Genomic DNA, 18,287 nt, shown 5'->3' with positions numbered 1-18,287 from the left:
CCTGCCTTCTTCTATATGAATTTACCAAAAGGCAAACCTGTACCACCTGAGTAACCAAACAGCAGATGAGGGGAATATGTGAACACAGAATAAGAATTATGATATCACCATTTTTGAACCCCAATAAATCAATGGATCTATGATTTGAGCACCAATGGCCACTAACATCAAAAAGTGAAAATCAACTCTCTGCCTTCTTTTTCTGCTCTTCCTGTCCTGAACAATTCAGTTCTGAAGCAATTCCTACAAGCAAAGCAGGTGTCTATACAGGAGATGGAGGCTGTGAGGAAGGAGTGCTACAATGGCCCAGAGCAGATGAGCTGCCCAGTTACCAGGAATTGAAAGCCAAATGAAGCAAGGAGGGTATCCATACAGAGAAAGCACAGAGCAGGGAATGAGAGCAGAGTGAGGATATTTAAATTGGAGAAGGAGTGTGATGGACAACTGAGAAAGTAAGCAAATATACTAAGTATAATAGAAGGTATGTTTCTCATTATTGGAGAAAGGAGTTAAGATACATGGAAAGAGAGAAAACTAGAATGAACTCTGTGATGCTGGAGTAGAACTGGAGATATTAGTACAAACTTATGACTTTATTGTAGTAAATATGATGTAACATTCTTCACTAAAAGATACCAGGACTTGCTGGGGAAATGGCTGATTTCAGTAATAGGGCAGGGATAGTACACGGTGAGACTAAAACACTGTACTGTGCTGCAAAATAAGAAAGTCCTCAGAGGGCTTCCCTGGTGGCGCAGTGGTTGAGAATCTGCCTGCCGATGCAGGGGACACGGGTTCGTGCCCCGGTCCGGGAAGATCCCACATGCCGTGGAGCGGCTGGGCCCGTGAGCCATGGCCGCTGAGCCTGCGCGTCCGGAGCCTGTGCTCCGCAACGGGAGAGGCCACAGCAGTGAGAGGCCCGCGTACCGCAAAAAAAAAAAAAATGAAAAAAAAAAGAAAGTCCTCAGAAAATGACAAGGACATTTCCAAGAACACAGAGGACAACTTGAAAGGCCCCCTGCTGGCCAACTCTTGAGACAATTTCACTATAAAAATAAATATAACTTATATAGTAAAATAAGAATCATGCATCTCTTCAGAACAAGGTAATTTCCTTACATAATTACAAAATCATTATCACATCCAAGAAATTTAACAGTTCTTCAATATTATCTAATATCACATCCATAATAAAATTTCTCCAATTACCCCAAAAATACTCTTTATGGCTTTTCCCCCCTCTATGCGGGATCCAGTCAAGTTTCGCTCAGTGCATTCAGTTGTCATGTCTTGTTAACCTTCTGTAATCTAAACCATTTTTCTTCTTTCATTACATGGACATTTTTTGAAAAGTTCAGACAAGCTGCTTTGTAGAATTTCGTACATTCTAAATTTATCTGTTTTCTTACAATTAGATTAAGGTAAAACATTTTCGGCAGGAATACTTCATAAATAATGACGTATACTTCACAATGCATTCCACTGGGAAACACATAATGTCGGTTTATCCAATTACTGGTGTTGTAACACACTTCTGATATCCCCATGTTTCAAATTCAGAAAACATCCATAAGTTACTCTTCTGGGCATAAGATTGAGGCATAAATGGGAGTGAATAAACAGCCTCTGAGTCTGAAGGACTGAAATGCAATCGAACACACAGCTTTAAAGCAGCACAATTCTCAGAGAAGCACTTCACTAGAACTCCATCTCTGAACTTAGTGGCTTTGTCAACCAAATTTCATTTCATTTTTTATATCTAAAACATTATTCATTTTTAAGAGGGAGGAATAAAAATACATGACTTGGGGCCTCCCTGGTGGCGCAGTGGTTGAGAGTCTGCCTGCTGATGCAGGGGATACGGGTTCGTGCCCCGGTCTGGGAGGATCCCATATGCCGCGGAGCGGCTGGGCCCGTGAGCCATGGCCGCTGAGCCTGCGCATCCAGAGCCTGTGCTCCGCAATGGGAGAGGCCACAACAGTGAGAGGCCCGCGTACCGCAAAAAAAAAAAAAAAAAAAAAAATACATGACTTGGAAATCACTCAACTGTGTCTCAAGTGGAGAATGAATAAACAAACTGTGATACACTGATACTGTGGAATACTATTCAGAAATGAAAAGGAACAGGGGCTTCCCTGGTGGTGCAGTGGTTGAGAGTCCGCCTGCCAATGCAGGGGACACGGGTTCGTGCCCCGGTCCGGGAAGATCCCACATGCCGCCGAGTGGCTGGTCGGCGAGCCATGGCCGCTGGGCCTGCGCGTCCGGAGCCTGTGCTCCGCAACGGGAGAGGCCACAACGGTGAAAGGTCCGCGTACCACCAAAAAAAAAAAAAAAAAGAAAAAAAGAAATGAAAAGGAACAAACTATAGAAACACAATAAAATGGGTGAATCTCTAATGCATCATGCTAAGTTAAAGAGGTCAGACTAAAAAGGTTATGTAATTCCATTTACGTGATATACTGGAAAAAGCAAACTACAGGAAAACAGATCAGTGGCTTCCAGCAGCTGAAGGGGTGGGAGAAGAAAATGCTTACAAAGGGGTACAGGGTATTTTTAGGAGGTGAAAGACCTGTTTTATATCATGACTGTGGTGGTGGTGGTTACACGACTATATGCATGTGTCAAAACTTGTGCAACTGTTCACTAAAAGGTTGAATTTTTCTATTCTGTAAACTATACCTTAATACAAGTATATACATACATATTCCAAGAACCCTATAAACCAATATTATGTTTAATAGTATTTAAATGATTTAGTATATACCTCTTTATCATCTTCAGATTTCCTATCATCCTCCTCTTCCTCTTCTTTCTCAGATTTCTCTAATTCCTTTTGTTCTTCTTTTTGCTCTTCTACTTTAAGCTGTTTTGTCAATCGGGCTATTAACTGGGATTTTAACCCTTTGGAACTAAGAGCTCGACTTTCTAATTCTTTTCGGAGATCATTTACCTAAATATACACACCATAAAAACACAGAAAATGAAAACAGGATAGTGAAATAGGGAACTGTGCAATGATCTTTTGTATGATTTTCTAAAAAATTTTGGTGAAAGGGACAGTTGTACAGCTCATAAAATGTTTGTGAAAATGCAAAACGACAGAGTATCTTTTGAAAATAATTTGCAACATGTTTTAAGATGGTTTGAAGAAGAAGTTAATGCTCTTTGACCCAGAAATTCTAATTTCTGGGAACTTACCCTAAGGAAATAACCTAAACACAAGAAAAAAACTTTTTATATCAATACATTCCTTGTCATAATCCCTCCCTCCAAAAAAGTGAAGAATCTAAATATCCAATAGAAGGGTAATACCAAAGAAAAAAAGCAGTACATCAACTAAATGGAACAGTATAGAACATTTAAAAATAATTACATGGGAAACACTATTATTAACTGAAAAGGAGCCAGCAACTTTTTTACACAACATGATTAGAACCAACCAACCAACCAACCAGTTTGTACCCAGAAAATATAATGGAAGATAATACATAGAATTTTTAAGAAAAGTTGTGTTCGAATGATAGGCTTGAGAAATTTTTTTTCTTCAATTTTTTATGCATACACCAATTTTTAAAATAAGCATGCCTTATATTTATAATCAAAAGGAATACAAGTTTTCATCAAAAAAACCTACAAACAGTAAATGCTGGAGAGGGTGTGGAGAAAAGGGAACCCTCTTGCACTGTTGGTGGGAATGTAAATTGATACAGCCACTATGGAGAACAGTATGGAGGTTCCTTAAAAAACTAAAAACAGAACTACCATATGACCCAGCAATCCCACTACTGGGCATATACCCTAAGAAAACCATAATTCAAAAAAAGTCATGTACCACAATGTTCATTGCAGCACTATTTACAATAGCCAGTACATGGAAGCAAACTAAGTGTCCATCGACAGATGAATGGATAAAGAAGATGTGGCACATATATACAATGGAATATTACTCAGACATAAAAAGGAACAAAATTGAGTTATTTGTAGTGAGGTGGATGGACCTAGAGTCTGTCACACAGAGTTAAGTAAGTCAGAAAGAGAAAAACAAATACCGTACGCTAACACATATATACGGAATCTAAAAAAAAAAAAAGGTTCTGATGAACCTAGGGGCAGGACAGCAATAAAGATGCAGACGTAGAGAATGGACTTGAGGACGTGGGGAGGGAGAAGGGTAAGCTGGGACAAAGTGAGAGTAGCACTGACATATATACACTACCAAATGTAAAATAGACAGCTAGTGGGAAGCAGCTGCATTGCACGGGGAGATCAGCTCCGTGCTTTGTGACCACCTAGAGGGGTGGGATAGGGAGATGCAAGAGGGAGGGGATATTGGGATATATGTATACATATAGCTGATTCACTTTGTTATACAGCAGAAACTAACACAACATTGTAAAGCGATTATACTCCAACAAAGATGTTAAAAAAGAAAAAAAATTTCTCGCGATAATATGGGTAATTTGTCATCTTGTTTACTAAAATTTTTCTTTATTAAGGGAGAGATACTGAAAATTATCCCAATTTTATTGGAAATGTGCTTTACAAATAATAAATTTCTATTCATAAAAAGAAGAAAAGGAATACAAACTTTAAAATAAGAAACAATAGCAGAGCCATCAGTTTGACAAAAAGTCCTTGGAGTGCAGGCTTAATCTAATTTTCTGAATCTATAGGACTCTATATGAAACCTGATGTTGAGGAAAATAACTTGGCGTAGTGTACGAAGAGCAAACATTCTTATGATACACATTCTCTACTAAAAAAGCAATGTTGGTTTAAAAATTACACTTTCATAAAAAAGAAAAAAACCCATATTTTGCTGAGGACAGAAGGTAATAAAAAGGTCAGCTTTTACGTGTTAAACAGGAAGTTGCAAAAGCCAGCTTCTGATCTTCTGATCTATGTAGAATTTATGTACGTAGAATCTATGGATCTACATTCACAATATAGGCCCAGAGATGCAAAACTGCAAAAAGATAGGTCTAAAGACTCTGGGGAGCAAAAACAAACTAGTATGATGGGTTAATCAAAGATTTTCAAAAAAGGCTCTTAAATTATCTTCTTCCTACTTCAGATGTATATCAATCCATTTTATTTTTAAATTTTATTCAAAAACTGGATAATCTTTTTCCTATGTTTCATTCCTTCTCCTTGAATTTAAGTTAATTAAGTGCAGAAATTCCGCCTCTTGGTCAGTTCCCAAATCAAAAAGCAAATATTGCTCATACTATAGGCACATGTATATTACATTCGACAGACAGTGGCTGAACTGATGTATGAAGTCACCTTTTATTTAATTTTGACACACACACACACAAAAAAAAACAACAAAGAATATTTATATAAAACCAGTGGACTTCATTTCTAGTGGCTTATATCTGAAAAACTACTGTCCACAACATCCTCTATTCCTGTTCAGAGATTTCAAATTAAATACCATTACTTTCAAAGTTACCTTCATTGTCTTCGGATCAAGTTTAGACCAATGGGTAGGAGTGGAAATTTCTTTAGCTTCACCATCATCCTTCTCTTCTTCATCCTGATATACAAAGTAAAGAACAGAATTACTATTCTGAAACCTTAAAATAAAGGTAATTTACTTTTAAAAGTCTGTTGCTGATCTGTGCAAGGTCACAAGTGTTTCAGATTGTCTTCTCCTAAAGTTATTATTTAGGCAAGTCCACGTACATACATTCTACCACTTTTAACTGATCACAAAGACACTCATCAGCCAATCAAAGCCAGATCTGTGAAACACAAAAGGGTGATAAATTACAACACAAAGGATATCAGGGATGCACAAACACTGCCGATCTCCACTAACCAAACAGTGTGTGATCTTGCCCCAATTTTCAAGCCACCCAAAGTTAAGACTGATTTAGTCAGACCTTTCAAATGTACCAAAGACGATGCCACATAGCCTGAAATTTCAAATCTCTCAGACTTGTGGTTGTCCAATTTCAAATATCCATGACTAGAACTGATGACCGTGAAAGAGAAAATTTTTTAAATTTTAGAAAATGGCAAAATGTTTAAAATGGCTTAATACTGAATCTTGCTCAACAACTGGTCCCAGATTCCAGCAACTAGACCTATGATAAAAACAAAATTCTGTGCAATTTAAGCACAACTTATTTTCCTTTGAGGTCTCAGCACTCTTAAAGTTAGCATAACAGACAGATTTTTTTTTTTAAGAGAAAAGAACATACAACTATACTGCTGAAAGCTGGATTACCAGTCGCTGTTACCAGTTATGTTCCTCCATGTGTGTTTGTTATGTAGTGTGTGGTGTGCATTTGTGCCTGTGTTCCTGTGCCTGTGAGAAGCGGAAATAGAAAAAGGGATTAGCGTTCAGTGCCTGTTCTCCATCAGCCTCCTTGCGTTCACCCTGAAGCTTCTCGACCAGCTGCTGCTTGTATCCTCGGGAGAGGGTTTCCCACTCTGAGCGGGTGGGAAGGCAATGCCAAACATCCGGGAAAAATAAAACCACTGTCTCCACATGAGCTGGAACTGTACGCCCCTTGTGGGTCTCCTCAGGGCGATGGTAGCGAATCTCTGCAAAACGGTACCTGTTGCAAGGGAAGAAGCATGTTGGAAAAAAAATTCTAAAATACATTTTAAAGACCCTAGTTCACTTGTAGCACATCAAGTAAAGAAATTTTGCTGCAAGAACTTGAGGTTGGTTTAAAGAAAAAAAAATTATAGAAGCCATAGTTCCTCTTTTGGTACATTTGTACAATATTTTATGGTTAAAAGAAGAATATGTTCCCCAAGGCATTTTCAAAGTTTGATTACAGAGCTACCCATATTTTAGAGAATACCTGAAGAAGCTGGATAGCTGTTCAGATTTCATGTGCTAAAAAAAGAATATTCTGAATTAAGTCACAAGAAATATACTAAAATACACAGGACAAATAAGCCTCAAGAGAAAATATGGCTGAACAAAAATAATCAGCAACTACATCATTTTATAACAAAAGAATTATAATGAAATGAAGTTCTCTCTTGACGATCTTCTCCAGCTATGCATGAAATGAAAAATATTTTCAACATACATCCAACTTCCAAAGTTCAGCATAACAAAACATTCAAATTTTCAGTTTATTTTGATTAGTTCTTAATCCTTTTTCCCCCAAACATTTTTGGCACCAAATAAACTTTTGCTAAAATTAGTATTTTTCCTTTGAGATTACCTGCATGATCAAGATTGCTAAAATAAGGGGTGGGGGAGAAGGCTGATAGACAAGAACATCTATATAACTATTAGAAAAACATTTCTAATCAAGAAATGAATTGGTACTTACCATTGTGTGCATACACTTAGATCAATGCCTGTCAGAGCCTTACAACAACGAATAGCAGTCTTAATCAACACAGAGGGGTCTTTTTCTGGGTCTGGTCCATCCAACGAAGGAGACCAGTGGCCTCCAATGGCCATGGCTTCATCCTTGCCTTTCATGCCCACTAAAAACTAATTTAAAACAAAGAATCATTTACATATATTATGCAACTTGTCAAATTACAAATGAAATACTGGAAAAGGAAAGGAACAAACCTTTCCAATATCATTTTTACTACCTCGGGTATCTGTCAGTCAAGGAAGAGTTCAGTTCATCGTGTTCCACACTGCATTTCAGCAATGGAATAGGATTTATACATCATAACTCATCCTTCTAAAATACTTCCTCAGATAAAAAGTTCTTTTAAAGAAACAAGCTATAATTCAAAGTTTAAGAGCATCCCGATACACTAAACCCATTATCACTAAGATTTTACTATGCTTCAAATATAAAACATCAAAACGACAGTTGAACTAGTGACATACAAATAAGATATAGCCGTTAATCTGCAATGAGAAAAACATCTACATCACTGAGTGCTGTAACTATATTAAAATCAGATATAAAACAAATCAACAAAATTTGAATGGTAGTATTTTTTAATTCTATATACACACAGTTAGAACTAAGCAAAGCAAATATACACCTAAAGTTAAAATAAATGTTTCACTTTACCTTAACAAGTCTAGCAGGATGCTGAAATCCATCTCGAAGTTCTTGTGGGTCTTCAGCAAGAGCACATGACTTATGATACAAATCTTCCATACTAGGGCTAGCCATCAGCATTACCTATTATAGTCAAATAATTCAATCCTGTCAAAAGTCTAAAGTAATGTAAAAAAATGAGAAGCACTACTAATTATCCTTACATAATAGAATCTGAAGTTTTTTATAAAAATGGAAAGTAAAACGCTATAGCAGAAATGGTATTAGATACCTTATAATTACATAGTTTTAACTTTTCAAGGAATGCTTTTTGATCAATGTTTTTCGAATAGCAGAAAACTACTGACCATAAAGAATACACTGAATGTTACCCTGAAGACTCACATATAGTGCATTCACCCAACATTACATTTTTATCTGGGGCTACCAGAAGTCATAGAACATTCCAAAAAGCTCAGTAAAATGAACTTCATCTTCACATTTTTATAAGGTTCAAAATGTTAAAGCAATAACAACATTTTTACAGCTCAAGAGTTAAGGCAAAAAGAGGTTAAATTACTTAAATAACCAAAACAGAATCTGGCAGACAAGAAGAAAACACAGGCATTCAGATCTTCAACATAATAACCACTTTCTGAAGATTAATTCCACATACACTCTTAATATGAATAACTACTCAGAAATTTTAGCTGTGTATCACAGAATACAAACCTTTGCACTGTATAAGTGATCAGCATCTGGTGGATCAAGAATGGCCATATTTTTCTCTAAGGACTCTACTTCTCTGTGCATTACATAAAAATTGCAGTAATTTCCCAGCTGAAATGGTCTTGACAAAGGGAAAGCATCCACCCATGTAAACTGAGCATCAAAAAAGTCACTAGGTATATATAAATTCTGATAACGGCGCCTTAGTTCCATCATGTCACAACTAGGACTGAAAAACAGACATAAGTAGTGAATAAAGAGCTTGAACACCAAATACTATGCAAAGATTCATTCAATTCTAAAGCTAAATATATAATCTGATACAGTTAACAGCCAGCTGAAAATGAACAGCCACTGTTAATGAATGAGCTATAGATTTACATAGAAGTACATGAAAATGTCATTTTCAAATATGTTTACTTACAGTTTTGAATAAATAATTAGTATCTATGTGTTACCGTTATTTATTTTTTTGTGTGTAGCTTAAAATTCATTTAGACAAGACCCTTTGAAATAACTTCAAGCTCCAGAAAAGATCTGAACAAAAGCAATTCTGCCTCAGTTGAAGCTGCATTTGAGAAAATTATGATTCATATAAAATGGATATAAAAAAGGAATAAGAGTGGTACCAATTAGTATGAGTGCTCCTCAATCAGGTTTATACAGTGTCGGAAAAAATACAACCTTTATTGTACAGTAAGATCCCAGATCAGGCATAGTTAATTTAAAATTAAATATAAAAGTCTATATGAAAACAAAATCTAAACGTTTTTTGGATTGTCCACATCTCCATACCTCTCTATCTAATGATTAAGATCCATACCTAATTATTTACTATGTAAAGAGAGGATAAGTTTCTTGCCTTTTAAATCTGGCATAATGAATTTTTTTTTAAAGGATGATTTACTTTTTCCTAAGAAACAGAGCTTTTAAAGGAGAGAAACTCAAAAGTAAATCAATCTGGTTAATAGGCCAAGAGATTTCTGTTAAAAGCATAATGAAAAGTGGGAAACACCAATAGTCTGTAAGATGAAAAGATAACTACGACGTCCTTTCAAATGACAACTAAAGGCAAGAGTACGTAATATGAACTAATGTATCTATAGGGATGTCTTTTTATGTGAAACCTAAAAATAAGAAATATAGAATGATAAACTTGTCAGTTAAGGTTGTTGACATATTTATATTTATTTGGATAAAATTTTGCTGTCAAAATAAAAATGTTAAAAACAGCTGTCTGAGTTTTCTTATTGTCTTTTAAAGAAGTGCTACAAACAAATTATGTGTAATAGTTTCCTAGTTTTTGAAGTCATGTTTTATCCCGTAGGAGAGAAATCTATAAATAAACAAAACATCATTTCTTGGCATATAGTCTCCTATAATCATATTACTATAAGAATATCTTGATTTCCACAACTATAGATGGTAAGAGATATGGAAACTTTAAAATCACTTTTATTTATAATGTGTTCATCTGATGTTCTGGGGATTTACTTCCAAGTAATGAAGTGAAACTGTGAAGATTTAACTTGGAAGGAGAAAGACAGCTGCTCAATTTATATCCTAAGTATCAGCTCCTCCCAGAATAGCATTCTAGACTGGGAACAGATGAGTTTAAAAGCAGAGCTGCTCTAGTTAATACTTCTGGGGCTGGAGAAGTGGTTTTGTTTCCAATGAATTTCTCTGAAATATGCAGACAAGGTATTTTTTAAGTATACAAGTAAACAGAGATAACAAGAAAACTAGTAAAAATTAAGAATAGTTGATGATTTGACCACATGCAAGAGTAAATGAACATCTACTACATTAACAATTAAGCAAAGTCATCAAGCAAGGTTTTTTTGGGCATTGAGTAGCTTAAATACTACACTGGTTTACTCAATCTAGAACTGAATAAATAGAAATTTTAACTTCTGTAGGCCAGTATTATGAATATTAATTATTATACTTTGTTGAAGTGCAGCAATACCCTCTCAAGACACTGCACACAGTTATTTGTTCCTATGCCTAACAGCTTTAAACACTATTAATGATTCATTTTTCTTATTTTACTGTAAATTTGTTTTTTCCGTCTATTTATCTTACACACAATTGCCAGCCCCAAGACCTTTAGATGATTCTTCCTTTCCATTAGAGCAAATTAGTCATTTACCAATTTGCCTCTATATGAATTATGATTTTGCAGCTATTACCTAGTTGGTCACCACATCCCAACCACCACTGAGTATCTACAACTGCCATACACTGGGTTAAGTGCTTTAGATACATGAAATCAACTCAACCTCACAATAATTCTGCTAGTTGATATAACTTCCATTTCACAAGTGAACCTCAGAAATTCTTGGTAACTTTCTACTTACCTCTGATTTCAAAGGCTAAAAAATGTATTGATGTATACACACATATGTGTATGTTACGTGTCTTGTGAGTATATATGTAGACCTGTGTTTCTATTATACTACATGGCCACAGCTAACTTGAAATAATTGGTGACTACTGTATCATTACTTCATCATACACAATGAACTATGTATGCCCTTAATAAAGTTATCAATAAATCTGAATCTTAAATAATTTTAAGGAACTACTCCATTACAGAGGGGCTGCCTTTTTCAGTGGCTGGTATCTTTAATGAGTGTATGAAAATAATGCACTCTTGCGAAGAACTAAAATGCTACTTCAAATGTATTTCTGCCCTTATATAACTAAGAGCACCACATGTCAGGAAATGAAAGTTGTAAGAAAAATATCTCTCAATGCATCACATTCCTCCAAATTACACAAAATTATGAAATTAGTAATTTAAGAAAACAATGGGGGAAAAAGAACTTACCAATCTAAAGAAAACTTTGAAAACTGAACTGTGTAACGTGGAACAACACGTCGAACTCTCCGAGGTGACCGTTCTCTCTCTCTTCGAGGAGATCTCTCCCGGGAACGTTTTCTCTGAGGAGATCTTTCTCTGGATCTACGTCTTTCTCTCTCCCTTTCACGACTTAAAGCAAATTTTTCTAAAATTACTATTATTTCTGGCATTACTGAAGAGTTCTTTAATGAAATAAATGTCATAGGTAATATAAGCAAGAATCCACAGTATACATTTTTCAATAATTTTTTGAAAATTGTGGTAAAATATAAATAACATAATAAACTTACCATTTTAACCATTTTGAAGTATACAGTTCAGTGGCATTAAGTGCATTCACACTGTGCAACCATCACCACCATCAAAAGTATACTTTTAAAAACATACCTTCGGTCATCTTTTCTGTTGGGCACTTGATCCCCTCTGTCATTTCTTCCTGAAAATCTGGATGGTGGATCTAATCTTCGTGCTGGTTGTGGCTGTGAAACTATACGGACAGGAGGTTGCAATAAACCAGCTTTAAAAGACACAGAAAAAGATGTTTTAATTTATTTAAATGAAGTTCAAAAGCATTACTTGGTTAAATTTTTTTTTTTTTTTTTTTTTTTTTGCGTTATGCGGGCCTCTCACTGTTGTGGCCTCTCCCGTTGCGGAGCACAGGCTCCGGACGCGCAGGCTCAGTGGCCATGGCTCACGCGCCCAGCCGCTCTGCGGCACGTGGGATCTTCCCGGACTGGGGCACGAACCCGTGTCCCCTGAATCGGCAGGCGGATTCTCAACCACTGCGCCACCAGGGAAGCCCTGGTTAAATTTTATACAGAAAAATTTGGCTAATATTTTAGGTTTTGTGACCCATAAATGGTAAATGGTAGAGACCATCTGCATATTTGTATATTTTAAAATAATTGTTTAAAAATGTAAAAACCCATTTTTAGCTCAGGGACCATAGAAAACCAGGCCACAGACCAAATCCAAGAGCTGTAGTTTGCCAATCTCTGACCTACAGACATTAAACCAAAGACCGCTATACAACAAGACATTCGCAGAGCACCGAAGTATCATCCAGACATTATCCACACAAAGAAAAAGAACCTTTATAATGGAGAGATCTACAGCCACCACTTGACCAAGTAATCAAATTTAACATCAATAATAGAAGAATCTAACTACACGTGCCTTCTAGTATGATGCAGTATGAATTAGAAAACATCACCTATAATGTAGTCTTGCCAAAAGCCTTTAGACTTAACTTCTAGTTTATAGTTTATATGGCAGAATGAGAAACAAGGTGAAAATATCACAAGGAATCAAGACAAATCCAGAACACAACATTCGAAAAGAATCTACAAGTCAACTAGACCAATTTCTTAAAAAGTCAATGTTATAAACGAAGAAACAAAAAGTGGGAAACTATTTAGGAATAAAAAAGACTAAAGAAACATAACCAGATACAACACATGAAACTTGACTACCTTTTCGTTTAGGAAACAAAAAACAACCTTTTTAAAAGACATTTGGGGGCTTCCCTGGTGGTGCAGTGGTTGAGAATCTGCCTGCCAATGCAGGGGACACAGGTTTGAGCCCTGGTCCGGGAAGATCCCCCATGCCATGGAGCAACTAAGCCTGTGCGCCACGACTACTGAGCCTGCACTCCAGAGCCCGCGAGCCCCAACTACTGAAGCCCATGTGCCTAGAGCCCGTGCTCCGCAACAAAGAGAAGCCACCACGAAGAGAAGCTCGCGCACCGCAACAAAGAGTAGCCCCCGCTCTCTGCAACTAGAGAAATCTCGTGGGCAGCAACGAAGACCCAATGCAGCCATAAATAAATTTATTTTTTAAAAAAAGAAAAAAATAAAACACAGCTCATTTATTTGATGCACTATGGTTCAATGAGTAAAGTGCTGCCACCAGACTCTACATGTATATAAAATGTTATGTTCATTAAGAAATAAGGCTCAAAACATTTTCTTCTATAAATGATAAGATGCCAATAGGGGGACAGGGGATTATTAGTTTCGATATTTAAGTTCACGAAGAGTATGTCTTAAGAGAAATAAAATAAAACACTTCCAAATCGCTATACAAGTAGAAGTGCTTAACACAAGATATTTAAGTTTCCTTTCAAGTATTCTGGAAGTTCCTGCCTTTTTTGTAATTAATAGCATACTCTCATTATTTCAATAACCAAACAGTTGTGTGTTAGTCTGAACCCTAAAAGGAAAAGATACATTGCATGTAATACCTTTCTGCTGTGGCTGCTGTAATAAAGGCTGGGGCTGCGTCTGCAATAGTGGCGTAATAGAGGCTGCTGAAATCTGTGCCTGCAGCAGTGACTGGGGCTGGGGCTGAGCCTGAACACCGAATGTCGTCTGTGGTGCAATTGGCTGAAGTACTGCAGGAGGAGTCTTCAGTAAAGGTTGGGTTTGTGACTGATTCTTAACAAAAATAAAGAAAAAAAAAATTTTAAGAAAAATCTTTGTAAATTGGAAGACCCAACCACCAAGTTTTCATAATACCTATTTTATATACCTGATTTGGTAGTGTTTGAATTCTTTGTGCATTCCATTTAAAAGGCATATTGGGATTATACGTAGCTTCAACCAATACTCTGTCACCCACTTGGGGGGTTTTCCCTTTGACAGCACTAAAAAAAAATTAAGTTAAATACAAACAGAATTAGAAGAGATTCCTCCAAAAACGATTTATATATTTAGCATTTTAAAGTAAACTATACCAGAAATGGAAGACTAAAAAGCTCTTTTAAAAAGTAGACATACCTCCTAGACTTATTTTTAGAACTGATCATGTTTCATCCCTTGCTTTATAAACAGTTTCCAGTGTAAGAAATAATTTTCTACCCTCTATCCTCCTAATACTGTGTCCCTCCCTCTAAAGCACTTTCTTTTATAACCCAAGAGTAAGATTTGCCTTGGGCTTTGGAAAGATGAGAGAAATGCAGAAAAGATGGAAAACAGGAGACCCACTTGTACAGAAAAATCTTATATAGTAATTAAACTTAATTTCCCAAAGTATTTCTAAGGAAGCTAATTAGAAATACATTTGAAATAACTAAGGAAATATATATTTCCTGCAACCACCACAACACTAACAAAATACTATTTCAAATCCATTAATCAGTCATTTCCTCTTTTAAAATAAATGTATTTATTTATTTATTTTATTTTTGGTTGCGCTGCGTTTTCATTGCTGCACGCGGGCTTTCTCTAGTTGCGGTGAGCGGGGGTTACTCTTCGTTGCTGTGCACGGGCTTCTCATTGTCGTGGCTTCTCTTATCGTGGAGCACAGGCTCTAGGTGCACAGGCTTCAGTAGCTGTGGCACGTGGGCTCAGTAGTTGTGGATCGCGGGCTGTAGAGCACAGGCTCAGTAGTTGTGGCACATGGGCTTAGTTGCTCCGTGGCAGGTGGGATCTTCCCGGACCAGGGCTTGAACCCGTGTCCCCTGCATTGGCAGGTGGATTCTCAACCGCTGCGCCACCAGTGAATCCCAAGTCACTGAATCCTATTGTTTTTTCAACTAAAACATTTTACATACATGTCATTAGATATGTCAAACAGAAGATTAAATTTTAAAAGGCATATGACTATTTCAATTTTTTTTTTTGCGGTACGTGGGCCTCTCACTGTTGTGGCCTCTCCTGTTGCGGAGCACAGGCTCCGGACATGCAGGATCAGCGGCCATGGCTCACGGGCCCAGCCGCTCCGCGGCATGTGGGATCTTCCTGGACCGGGGCACAAACCTGTGTCCCCTGCATCGGCAGGCAGACTCTCAACCACTGCGCCACCAGGGAAGCCCCTTCAATTTTTAATCTCACTGTAAGTCTGCTCATGAATAGCTAGAAACGTAAACTCACTCCTACAAAACAATTTATAAAGAATTCATGATGACTACTTTGTTCAATAATAAAAAGATATCTTCAGTCACATTCTCCATCAAAAAATGTCACATGGGACTTCCCTGGTGGCACAGTGGTTAAGAATCCGCCTGCCAGTGCAGGGGACATGGGTTCGAGCCCTGGTCCCGGAAGATCCCACATGCTGCAGAGCAACTAAGCCCGTGTGCCACAGCTACTGAGCCTGCGCTCTAGAGCCCGCAAGCCACAACTACTGAGCCCGTGTGCCTAGAGCCTGTGCTCCACATCAAGCCACCACAATGAGAAGCCCGCGCACCATAACGAAGTGCAGCCCCCCTCTCGCCACAACTAGAGAAAGCCCGTGTGCAGCAACGAAGACCCAATGCAGCCTAAATAAATAAATTAATTTAAAAAAAAAGTCACAGGTACAGGTTAAACGATTAAAGCAGAAAATTAGAGCTAAACCATAATTCCATGCCATAGTTAAGTAGGTGTCTTATCAATATACTTAATGCTAAATACAAGAAGGCATCTGTCAACACCTAATGAAGTTTACCTAAGCTGAAAGAATACATCTTCATCCACAAATCCAAATGTATCGTGTAGTTTTGTAACCACCCCTGTAAAAACACGCTGTTTCTGAGGTTGTGTCTGTTGCTGACTGGACCTTGGTGTTGGATATGATACAGTTATCTGAGCTGCTGGTTGAGGAGTTGACAAGCTAAGGCTTGTAGGCAGTCCGACAGCCGGCTATAAAACAAAATCAACACCAAATTAAGGTAATGATATGAAGCAGTCTAGAACTTAAAACTGACTACTTAAAAATAGCTCAAAATGCTAAAAACAATTTGAAGTTAGAAAATACATACGTACACCTTGAAGATGAAAATCAAGTCTGAAAAGTTACGTTATTTTTGATCGATTTCATGATTAAGTTCCCTCAGATGAAAGTTTCCACAGGACGTTTCAGGAAAAAATAAGTCACCACAGTGCAATGAGTTAAAAAAACACCGCATACTCTAGCCCCCTCTTAGAAATTCAAAATCCATAATGGCATAACAGAGACTCAGGAAAGTCCTAGATAAGTGAAATAAGTCAGAGAAAGAAAAATATATATATGATCTCACTTATATGTGGATCCTAAAAAAACCAAAGAATTCATAAAAACAGAAAACAGATTGGTGGCTGCCAGAGGAGGGGGTTTGGTGGGGGAAATGGGTGAAGGTGGTTGAAAAGTACAAACCTCCAGTGGGGATGTAATGTACAGGACGGTGATTTTTTTTTGGTTGTTGTTGTTGTTGCTGTACGCGGGCCTCTCACTGTTGTGGCCCCTCCCGTTGCAGAGCACAGGCTCCGTATGCGCAGGCTCAGCGGCCATGGCTCACGGGCCCAGCCACTCCGCGGCATGTGGGATCTTCCCAGACCGGGGCACGAACCCAGGATGGTGATTATGGTTAACAATATGTATCCTACATTTGAAACTTGCTAAGAGAGTAGATCTTGAAAGTTCTCATCAGAAGAAAAAAGAAATTCACTTACGTGAGGTGATGCACGTTAACTAAACTGACTGTGGAAATCATCTCACAATATATATGTATTATTAAATTAAATGTACACCTTATACTAATACAATGTTATATGTCAATTATATCTCAAACTGGGAGGAAAGGTTAACACTTTCATTGGTCTTTTCTAACACAATCAAACATGAATAACAACATATTACTGATTAAAACTTCTGTATGTAAACAGAAATAAAACCATTAAAAAGAAAGGAACAATTATCTGATTCTTAAACTCAAACGAATTCCATAATTTGTTTTACACCTGCCCAATAAAGCAAGTCTCTAAGTTCTACAATTAAAAAAAAAAAAAAAGCTAAGTCCTATATATATTAAAGGAACTCAGCATTTCTTAAAACTATAGCCACAAAATTTTCTCACAAAGTTTCTTTAACATCGTAAGACAAGACACTAATGCTTTATGGGCACACTTTGGGAAGTGTTATTCTAAGAAAAGGCTAACTTTTACAGCTTTTCTACTCAGTCTGAAAATCCTACTATTGGACATTGAAAATAGGACGTAGGTGCTCATCAATTTTAGTTCTTTTTTTTCTTTGGTTGTGCAGCATGTGGGATCTTAGCTCCCTGACCAGGGATCAAACTCACACTCCTTGCAGTGGAAGCATGGAGTCTTAACCGCTGGACCACCAGCGAAGTCCTAATTTTAGTTCTTTAATAAATACAAAGTGAGGTTTATTTCTCAATTGAAGTATACTTTAGTTTTTAAAAGTAACTAACAGTTTCAAGACGATAAAGGTACAAAAGGTTATACAGTAAAAACGCTTTTCACCTATTCTTGTTCCTTAGCTACCTAGTTCCCTATCCATGGAGCAATCACTGTCTCCAGTTATTATTAGAAGTTCTGCTTTCTTTTTAACAGTTGCATACACCAGGGGTCAGTGAACCACAACCCATGGGCCAAATCCAGCCCACAGCTTATGATCTTTACACAAACTTACAAGCCAAGGGTCGTTTTTACACTTTTTTTTTCTTTTTAGGTTGCGGCGTGTGGCTTGCGGGATCTTAGTCCCCCGACCAGGGATCAAACCCAGGCCCTTGGCAGTGAAAGCACAGAGTCCTAACCACTGGACTACCGGGGAATTCCCAGTTTTTACACTTTTAAAGAATTGTATAAAAAGAAAAAAAAATATGCAACATAGACTGTAAGTGGTCCACAAAGCCTAAAGTAGCATTCATTACATATCGAAAGTTGACAAACTTTTTAATGTTGCTGAAAAATCAAGCTGATAATGCAACACAATAACTCACCTCC

At 37.2% G+C, this 18,287-nt stretch overlaps 1 protein-coding gene across 2 annotated transcripts in view; it reads right to left on the bottom strand.

Annotated features, from left to right (window-relative positions):
* Positions 1-18,287, bottom strand: part of CCAR1 (cell division cycle and apoptosis regulator 1) — a gene marked incomplete at its 5' end in the record, with an annotated part of 48,145 nt that overhangs the window by 14,643 nt on the left and 15,215 nt on the right. For both annotated transcript variants that reach the window (XM_079716500.1, XM_079716501.1), the window contains 11 exons: positions 2,765-2,950; positions 5,456-5,539; positions 6,359-6,569; positions 7,305-7,471; positions 8,016-8,129; positions 8,718-8,943; positions 11,548-11,709; positions 11,968-12,097; positions 13,823-14,015; positions 14,110-14,224; positions 16,009-16,202. In XM_079716500.1, the coding sequence (XP_079572626.1) occupies positions 2,765-2,950; positions 5,456-5,539; positions 6,359-6,569; positions 7,305-7,471; positions 8,016-8,129; positions 8,718-8,943; positions 11,548-11,709; positions 11,968-12,097; positions 13,823-14,015; positions 14,110-14,224; positions 16,009-16,202 (1,782 nt within the window). The remainder of the gene's footprint in view (positions 1-2,764; positions 2,951-5,455; positions 5,540-6,358; positions 6,570-7,304; positions 7,472-8,015; positions 8,130-8,717; positions 8,944-11,547; positions 11,710-11,967; positions 12,098-13,822; positions 14,016-14,109; positions 14,225-16,008; positions 16,203-18,287) is intronic.

The sequence above is a fragment of the Hyperoodon ampullatus genome (genome assembly GCF_949752795.1).
Source record: "Hyperoodon ampullatus genome assembly, chromosome: 1".
NCBI classification, from domain to species: Eukaryota; Metazoa; Chordata; class Mammalia; order Artiodactyla; family Ziphiidae; genus Hyperoodon; species Hyperoodon ampullatus.
The sequence above is the reverse complement of the archived record's forward strand: the minus strand, read 5'-3'. Positions and strand labels throughout refer to the sequence as shown.